The 10,404-nt window shown below is 42.0% G+C and overlaps 1 protein-coding gene across 1 annotated transcript; it reads right to left on the minus strand.

The window, feature by feature from the left end:
* Positions 1–8,179: 8,179 nt before the first annotated feature.
* On the minus strand, positions 8,180–9,925 carry kcna10a (potassium voltage-gated channel, shaker-related subfamily, member 10a). Its single transcript, XM_068596653.1, has one exon. The coding sequence runs from the start codon at positions 9,923–9,925 to the stop codon at positions 8,180–8,182; it is 1,746 nt and encodes a 581-aa protein (XP_068452754.1).
* Between the last annotated feature and the right edge of the window lie 479 nt (positions 9,926–10,404).

Raw genomic sequence — 10,404 nt, forward strand, 5'->3', positions numbered from 1 at the left:
TGTGATCACAGAAAGAAGGAACTGTATTATTTTTAACAGCAAATCCTGGCCTGCTGTAAAATTCATCCCTATATTCATTTTAATACTGTGAATAAATAACAGTCAAATAATTACATATAGTAACATAAAGACCCTGAATTCTTTCAACAAAATTTTAATTTCATTTTAATTTATTATAGATAGATGGATGGATACAAACAGGTGCCTTTTATATTGGCACTGATTAGGGGAGGAGCCCCTAATCAGTTCGGGTCTCTTCTGCCTCGAGCGGTACGGAGACTTCTGCACCCGGACTCCTTTTACGGCTACTTCTCAGCCTTCGTCATGTCCATTTACGGACACCGGCCCGGGGCGCTGACCCTGGAGGAGGTCGTGCCAGGGAGGCAGGGAGGGCTTCGTCATCTCCGTCTTCGACCACAAGACCAACCGCGACTTTGGCTGTGCCCAGATCTACCTGACGTTCGAGGAGTTCGCCTGGCTGGAGCACTGGCTGAGAATCCGGCCTTGCTTCCTCCCCACCTGCAACCGGGTTCTGGTGTCCAGCTCCGGCCCGGTCAGAAACCTCCTCCAACACATGCAGGCCGCCTGGACCGAGATGGGGTAACTCGACCTTCATCGACCTGAGGACCGCAGTCTCCACTGCGGCCTCTCTCTCGTGCGGTTCTTTGGGTACCAGCACAACCGTCCAACACCCCCCTGTCCTCCGCCCGCAGGCCAAGAACCACCACACCCCCTCCGACCAGGCTGTCCACAACACCGGGACGGCCGATCAGTTTTACGCCGAGCGGCTCTCTGTGACGAATCCGTCACAGAGAGCGAATCCGTCACAGAGAGCACTGTTTCCCAATAAAAAAAGTTAAAAACTGACCCGTTTTGTGTTCTGCCTTTTTTTGTGGTTGTTTTTCACGGGGGGTGGCCCTCTGAGGTCCAGAGGCCCCAAAGGTTCCACCCGACCCGAGAGTGGGGACCGTGGCTGTCAGTGACAGCCGGCATCCCTGAAAACAAATAGACTTCAGTAGCGACGTCTAGTTGGTTAGAGTCATTTAAGAAAGCTTTTGCTTAAATATTCAGGTTTGAGGTTAACATGTTGGATTCATAATTTTTTTAGATTCGAAAAACTACTATTCAGATGAAAACAAGATGCACTTTATTAATCCTGTTGTATTCTCTGTATGCTTGGTCCTTAACAAGGGTCAAACTCTTGGTGCTCGCTGCTCCGCGGGCGCCTGTACGGGCGCCCGCGGAGCAGCGAGGGGTTCAGTGTCTTGCTCACGGACACTTCGACATCTGCACTGTGGGGGACCGGGGATCGAACCGGGGATCGAACCGGGTACGGAACGACCGCTCATCCCCCTGAGCTAGAGTCGTTTTTTTAGACACACTCCAACCTATAAAGGGGACACATTCAAAGAAAAAACACACTGGACATTAAAGTATTTTTCAAGGAAACGGACACACATGCCCTATTTAAGAACAGTTTCCATCCTAAACACACAAATGCAGGACTTATAAAGTCACAACTTCTGAGATTCCACAGGATCTGTACCAGAGCAAAGGATTTCCATCGGGGTGTCAAAATCCAGTTCAAGGCTTTGTCCACCAGGAGGTGGTCCAGGACCTTTTATAGAAATGTTACTAGACATTTCTACAAAACAAACCCAGAGTCACACATATTATCCACCTTGTGACCACATTTTCGCCTTCCACCAGGAGCTCTTATACAGATGTAAAAAAAAAACTTGCAGAGAATCACCACAGGGACAAATATATTACAAAATCATAGCATTCTTCCTGCCTACAGGAGAAATAAAAATCTAAAAGAGCTTGCCAGAGCACAAGAAGGATCCGTAGCGGTCCCGTTAATTATTAAATCAGAAGCCTATTTTAAGCATAAACAATGATTAAAAAAACAAAACACAGGAAGATTTTCAAACTCAGACAAGGGAAGTCTGAAGACCACAAATTCTGTGTATTTTATTTATTGGACGGCATGCAAATCTCAATATGTGGGAGAAACAGGCAACTCAGTCTCAATCAGATTAGCAAGAAGAGAAAGTCATTCACACACCTGGTAAAACATTTTATAACACATGGCTGGGACTCACTCATGATACCCAAGTCATGTATGTTCCTCTACTTTGGTGATATGACAGATATCATGTTAGGAGACAACAGGAATCTGCTGACAATCTTTTGCGAGCAGCTTGTAAAAAAGGTCATTACAAAGAGATGGTACAAGGCAGAACCACCATGAACCACGGATGGAGGAGTTTTAAAAAGTTGGACCATTTCATTCCAATGTTGTTGGGGCGGTGGGGCCCGAACATTTTGATTCCTCCAAAGAGGGGCGTCACAGAAAAAGTTTGAGAACCACTGGTTCAAGCATATGCTGTAATTGGAATATTTTCACCGATAAACGTTTGACATCAGACAGCTCAATCCAACCGATAACTGAAGCTGTTATATTCCTCTTTGCTCTCTTTAAGCCACCAGACTTGTTTAACAAAACGATGATTTTCTCCTGCAGAACATGGACGTTGCTGGTCTGATCGAGGCCGCAGTAGATAGATCCTGGTTTCTGTGTGGTGAAAGAACTGAGTTTGTCAATGGAGTCTTCTAATTTAAAGAGAGCCCCTTTTAAAGACTTAAAGGGGTCAAAATATTTTTTAAATTAGCATACACTTAAAAGGATATTGTTTTTTTTTGTTTTTTTAGGTGATTCTTTTTTTAGGAGGCCATCTACTGTAGGTACCTTATAAGAGTATCTCTTCCAATCTAACTTTATAAAATCCAAACAGGGTCTTGTTAAAAGCAAAAGCCTGAGTGGTGGCAATGTGAGAGAGGAGCGCTGCACTTTCCCACGCAGATTTATCTTGCGGGTGCAGTAATTGACCTTGTGAGCAGTCATAAGCCCTTCTATTTCATAACTTTTAAGTCATACAGTGTGTGTCAGGGTTCCTTTTTGCTTTTCTATCTGATAAGTAACATCACATTTGGTCTCAATATGAAACGTGGGAAATTCTTTTTTAAGAATTCATATTGTGTTTTTGTACAAAACGCACAAAGAAAAGACTTAAACTAATTTAAATCAAAGTGTGTGTCTTCATTTTACGGTGATGATATAAATCTTACATTTCTGTAGATGCTTTTCATATTCATGTCTAGTGAAGTTCAAATTAGGTTACCGAGGTCAGTACAACATAGCTATGCTGTAGTTGTGTCTAAACATTATTCTGGATGCAACACCAGGCTTCCAATAATTGTACACGCTAACAATTTGGTGCCCCCGACGTGAGTTGGTTGACCTGGTCAAGGAAGAGGGATGAATACGACTGGTGTCGTCCGTTTCCTGGACTCCAGCTGAGGGCTGGCGGCTGTTTGGCGGTTGACAACGAGAGGATCCTCATGGACACCAAGTGAGCAGACAACCTTTTGTTCAGATGAACATGCCTCTGCCCATAGTTTAAAAATTGTTCGAAAACGGTTCCCGATCACACGTTAAGTACAAAGCACATATTTCCATGGATTTTTAATGGGAAAGTGAATAAGTGTCCGCAGATAGTGATCTAGGTAAACTAGTATAAAGAGTTTAAAAATGACAAATGCACGCTCTACCGGAAGCCGACTCTTAGTCACTAGAAGTCCGGGTTAAGGTCCGTATGCTATGTTGATACCTCTGGGAGTCTAGGTTTAAGTTAGTAGGTGCGTGGATAGCTGTGGCGACTGACCACTATACTCAAGTCACGTAGCGGCTGGTTGCTCGTGTACGGTCAGTTTACCGCAGAAGTAGCGCTGCCGCTGAAATAGGCGAGGTAAAAGGACACAGGGAGAGATTTGTTGTAACCATTACAGACGGGTTGGGTTGTGATTTACGGAGGGCTTGGAATCCGGACGCGGACACGTGCCCTGTTGAAATAGCTCCCGTTGGAGGTCTGACACACATGAAACACGACTGCTGAGTTGCTGCGCCTGCTGTGTGGGGGAGAAAATAAAAAGAGTTTTTGGGGGAGACTGGTTCTGTTGTGGAGGCGATCTGAGCATCTTGCAAAAGTTTTCAGAAGCAGCAGAAGGGCTTGGTAGAGAGAGGAAGAGAACTCGTTATTAATAAAATGAGATTAAACATAAATCTGGAGCTGAGGAGGTAGAATCAAAATTCAAAAAGAATAAAAGTTCTGCTGGAAATTGTTGAATAGCATTATATATATATATATATATATATATATATATATATATATACACACACACACACACACACACACACACACACACACACACACACACACACACACACCAAGGATTAAATTGTGAATCATTCTGTTGAGAAGCACTGGTGTGTGTTATAAAATACATATAATAAAGAGTAAATAATTACAAAATAATTAACAGAATGAGGTGATTACATTAAAAGCCGAGCGAAACCTATTTTGATTGTTGATAGCGGGTGAGTTTGAGTGGGATCTGACCGGAAGTCATGTGGTGCTGTGTGCTGGTGACGCTGGTGTGAGAGCTAACCCTAAAGAGATATATGGTTTGTGTATTGATGAATATTTGTTGGACAAGGGTATTGCCGATGTTTCCGTCTATCTTGCAGACAATCTGAGTTGTTCGAGGGGAGTTTCTGCGTGTTTCCTTGGTAGGAGGCCAGGAATGGAGTGAGAGGTCATGACTGGCTGCACACGCTGATTCTGCTCTCTGGCTTCAGGCCTCCAGAGGTTGATGTGACTTCATTTAGTAGTGCGAGGCTTATTTAGGTGTGCCTTGAGAAATATCGTTTTTCCAGACATTGGCGATTGGCCATTAAAATCGGGGTTTCTCCAGTACGGCATGTGTGCATACTATGACACTGGCCTATAATCACCAGACGCAGTTCATTCTAGATGAAGACGAACGTGCAGCATGGCGCTAGAGGAGGGAGGCCTTACATTAAACAGAGTGTCAGTTCTGTCTTCTATGTCACACAAACTCTCCATCTTATGCCTCCTCTGTCTTCTCACTCGCTCCCCGTATCTCTCACTCCAGTGTGGAACTTTCCATCAAAGCAGCTCGTTAATGATGGAGCACTCTCATGCATCTTTCAGCACTTGACAGAGAGCTGTGCAGTTTCAGCTCTTTGATCCCACAGTTTAGATTGTTTTAACGTGAATAATAAAAGGCAGAACTTGCAATCAAGTATATATATATATATATATATATATATATATATATATATATATATATATATATATATATAACCCTGCAAATGTCCACATCTTATTTAGGAAATTATGTGATATCTGGATTTAACATATCAGCTGAAAATGTCACGTTTGAGTTTGAATTCATGGAAATGATGAGGTTTAACGTTATGGTGAAATACCTGTTATTAAAGTTATTCAAGGACATAATGAGTAAACCTGTGAGCAAAATAAAGGTTTCTTCATGTGCTCAACGATCTATTTTACTTGAATTAAATAAATAAGTTCCTTCATGGGAAAAAAAAACAATTAAAAAAGTACACAAAACGTGACTTTGTTTTCTCAGAGGAAGGTCTGCACATACATCTGTATGTGTGTGTGTGTCTCACAGATGCACACACACATACATCTGTATGTGTGTGTGACCTCTTTTCGCACTTGCTTCTCACTTATCAATATTCCTCACCAGAGACCAGGTAGCTTGTGACTCTCCTCTTCTCCCAAGTGTGCATTCCTTCTTTCACTCTTTTCATCTGTTTTCATTCTTTGTCATGGATGGACCTAATTTCTTTCGACCATTTAGTAATAATCTGGGTCACACGTACATTTATCATATAGGTTCCCCGTTTAGTTTTGCTTTTCCTGGAGGTAATGCAACTGGTTTTACGACTAAAGTTGAAAAACAATTTTGGGGAGTGAGAGTTGTCATGAAACTTGTCCGCTCTCTTTAGCAGCACTCTGATAGTCTGAATGTTGGAAACCTTGTGTTTGTGTTTTTGCTCACAGCACAGTTGCAATGTGACACGGAATAGGATTGAGCTCTAAAGTTGCCTGTACATCTTGATCTGCATTGCTAATTAGACATTTATTTTGCACGAACACGGAAAGTAGAGCATGATATTTTAGGAATGTAGTCACACTTACACTAGGTTTATGTTATTTAACCACTAATGTCTTGATGTGAACCATAACATGTCTTCCTACACCTGATTTCCTGGCTCTTGGAAGTGACATCCCTGAAGAATTGTCTTCTATTGGTTGTGTGATGTATTGTGCCACAAACATATCTTTCAATTTGCCCACCAGCTACCTACTATTAATACATGAGTGTTTTCATTGTAATTTGGTAATAAAAAACCTTTTCACCCTGCATAACCCTTGTAGGAAGTGAGTGCTTATTTTAAGATCTGGTTGGCGACTGCTGTTTTATCTGAAAAATAGATACAAAAAAAAGTATTACTAACATGTATTTACTGAATGTATACGTTCAGCTTAGGAGCCTTTGTTGACCTGAGACGAGGTGTTGAGGTAAGTCCAGAAAGGTATCAGGTGAAGCTAACTGGCTAACAGCTGGAGAACGACTCTGTGTCAACCGAAGACTGGCGTCCTATTGTGGTTTGGCTGACTTCCAAAGATACTTTGTGTGTGTGCATACTAACATTACAGTAAAAGCAGAGACAAGTTACTGAAAGCAATGACGGAATAGTTCCTGAAGGTTGAACACCGATGGAGAGAAAAATAAAATGACTCACACCGCCTGTCTGTTTCTCACAAACACACACATGCACTGAAATACACACCTTTATCAGTGCACATTAAACAGGAGAAGACATTGTTGAAAATCCCAAAATATGACATACATTAAAGTCAACTGTATACTGAAATGTTATCATGTATACAAACACAAATATAGTGTAATGGTGTTGTTGGTATAATAATCTTATTGCCATGAAATAACAGGCTTCTGAACTTTTGGAACAACAGTGACTTTGCAGACGAGGCACTATTTTAAAAATACGTCATCGTCACCATGAAGCAATTGTATAACAAACAGAAAACACATACAGTACATTTGTTTGCTCACATGCTCAACCAGTCTTTTGCAGATGTTTATATTCCTGATTTCACCAATTGACTCGATAGTTTTCTCCTTTCCAAGATTTCTATTATAACAAGAAAACGTGTTATTGAAAGAAATAATGAGATCATGACACCAATACAATATAAAAGACTCTTCCCAGAATAAGACTGATCATGGGACATTGTGGCCTGTAATGTCCTCTGGCCTCATAACAGTTCCCTTTTTTCGTTTTTTATTTTTTTCATTGACAAAAGTATTGTTCATAAAGAGAGTTAACTACATGGGATCGACTTTGGATATGTGAATTTGTATTCATGGTCAGGATGCGTTTCTTTATTGAAGAATGGAGAGAGGTTACAACGTCTACATTTTCAACAAAATGAAACCGGCAAAAATACTGAGCATATATGCATGATAAACATATATATTAATGAAATCATGTATGGCAAAGTCAACAATAGCCCAACATAAATTAAGGCACTCCATCATAATACATAGTGTGGAGTCAGTTCATCTGCTAACATTAGTGGAGTATTGTTATTCACGCTACTAATTCAAGAGGATGAATAAATATAATAGCTATTAAGTTTTAAATGAATAAATACAGAAGGTATATAAACTAGAACTATACATGTTACTCATTCAAGACACTTACAGGAAGATTGTGTAGTTTTTGTTGATGTTGGTCTTACTTGTCAATCAGATCAGTTACAATTTCACACATTTACTGCGGCACAAAACATGCTTTCTGAAGGGAAAAAAGGCATTGTCCAATTTGTCCAATAAAAAATATACTTTTCAGTCTAACATGATCTGCTGTTCACATTTCCTCAACCTATAAATCATCATAAACCATTAGATGATGCATCAGCTGTTTCTATCCAACTAAAGTCCTAAATTGATGTTGACATACAACCCTGAATTTGAACATAGCTGAATTCTACAGCTGTCTGTTCGTTAGAAAGTGTAATTTTCCAATTAGACACAAAACAAGTACAGTACATTATGGATATCCTTATACTTTTTTTTTTTTACCAAGTACAAATATTGTATCTCATTGACGGGCAATCATAACAGTTAATTTGCTCCGTACTCTCATTTCTCTTAAATGTTCCTTTAGTAATTTGTGGCAAAGTCTCTAACTCTAATTTGTGTGCAGTTCTGTCCCTTTGTCGGTCTGCCAGACGCCGTTGGCTTTGTTGAGTGAGGTGTTGCTCTCCTCTTTGGCATCTGTATCAGTCTTCATGGCTTGCTCAACAGCATCTGCCAAAGGCAACTTGTCCTCTGCTTCCGTTTCTCTGTGATAGAAGTAGTTGAAGTTGGAAACAATGACTGGAACAGGCAACGCAATGGTCAGCACACCCGCGATGGCACACAAGGTGCCGACCATTTTCCCCCCCATGGTGATGGGACACATGTCCCCGTAGCCTACAGTAGTCATCGTAACCACAGCCCACCAGAAGCCATCAGGTATGCTGACAAACTGTGTGTTAGGCTCATCTACCTCAGCAAAGTAGATAGCACTGGAGAAGAGGATGACTCCGATGAAGAGGAAGAAGATCAACAAGCCAAGCTCGCGCATGCTGGCTTTCAGAGTCTGTCCCAGGATCTGCAGCCCCTTGGAGTGGCGGGAGAGTTTGAATATACGAAACACCCTGACCAGACGGATGATACGCAGGATGGCCAAAGACATGTTCTGTCCCGAGTTCTCCTGTGGCGTTGAGACCAATTCTGTAACCACGGTAACAAAATAAGGGATTATTGATATAATGTCAATAATGTTCATGAGGTTGTTGAAAAATTCCCTTTTGCTAGGACAGACCCAAAATCTCACACAAAGCTCAAAGAAGAACCAAGCAATGCAGGCAGTCTCAATGACGAAGAAGGGATCAGAGAAAGTTGTGGGCTTCACAGCAGATGGAGCCGCAGAACTGTGAATCGTAGATTGGTTGAAAGGCTGCAATGCTGTCGGCACAATTGGGTCGGATTCATCTCTGAATTCTGGCAGCGTTTCCAAACAGAAAATAATGATAGATATGACAATAACAAAAACCGACACCAGTGCTACACCTCTGGCTGCATTTGAGCTCTCTGGGTACTCAAACAGCAACCAGAATTGCCTGTACACATCATTATTAGGTAGAGGGATCTCTACATCCTTTATGAATCCTTCATCTTCTCTGAACTGCTCCATGGCCTCGGTTCCAAGCTCATAGAATAAAATTTCATCTGCAAACACATCCAGGGGAACATTAGCCGGACGTCTGATCTTACCCCCCGACTGGTAATAGTACAAGATCCCGTCAAAGCTTGGTCGGTTCCGATCAAAGAAGTACTCGTTTCTCATTGGATCAAAGTAGTCCATCCTCTTTGAAGGATCACCCAGCAGCGTCTCAGGAAACTGGTCCAAAGTTTTAAGCTGTGTCTCAAATCGAAGACCGGCAATGTTGATGATGACTTTCTGGTCTCCGTCGTCCAGCCCTTTTTTATCTACAAACAGATCTTCACAGCACTCTTTTGCAAGCCGGCTGAAGATGGTCTCACTCTCCTTAGTGCCCTCACTGTTTAGCAGCAATTTCCAGTTTGAGATCATGCTGGCGCAACTACTACGCCCATGTCTGCTTAGAGTTGGCATGTTTGGTGACTGGGGTACTCCCAGTGTCTGTGTTTGTGGAATGGGCATAGATGAGGTGGATTCCCAAATGCAAGAGTGGCCGGGTTTATAGGAAAGCTGAGAGGTTCGCATACGGTAGTTGCTGCTGGGGCTGCTGTGCTCTGGAGGCATGTCTACTGTGAGGGCCGTGGTCTCATCAGCGTAGGCATTCATCTCATCCTCAAAGCTACCGTTAAGATCATCCTGGCTCTCAAAGTCTACCAGGGCCACATCCATGGCTGCAGTTCAGCCAGTGCAAAGTCTTAGTTCCCCAGGATAACACAATCCCTCAAACACACACACACACACACACACACACACACACACACACACACACACACACACACACACACACAGATGGACAGATGGGAGGCTCTGTCACCAGAATCAGCAGCAGGGTACCAGAGCTGATCAGCGAAGCACTTACAGTTACAGGAAAATGTTAAACACCTGCAGAGTGAGAGACAGAGACAGAGAGTCAGTGTGTTTCTTTAGCTGGTTAATTGTTTGTGGGTTTATTTGACAACAGGAGACAAGTATATGACATTGCACAGAAGATGTTGTATCAATACTCATTGTTTTTTAGATACCCATCTCTCTAGAAACGAGTAAAGAGAAAGTCAGGGGGGAAAGGGAGATACAGCAATGTGGGAAGAAAGAATATGACGAGAGTGAGGCAGCTTGAAGATGTAATGAAAGAAAGATTATAAGAAAGA

This window comes from Clinocottus analis, unplaced genomic scaffold (genome assembly GCF_023055335.1).
Source record: "Clinocottus analis isolate CAN_PGR_092001 unplaced genomic scaffold, fCliAna1.0.p SCAF_39, whole genome shotgun sequence".
NCBI lineage: Eukaryota > Metazoa > Chordata > Actinopteri > Perciformes > Cottidae > Clinocottus > Clinocottus analis.

Excerpts from the sequence above, each read along its gene's own strand:
- kcna10a (XM_068596653.1), bottom strand. The coding sequence starts at position 9,925 with ATGGATGTGGCCCTGGTAGACTTTGAGAGCCAGGATGATCTTAACGGT.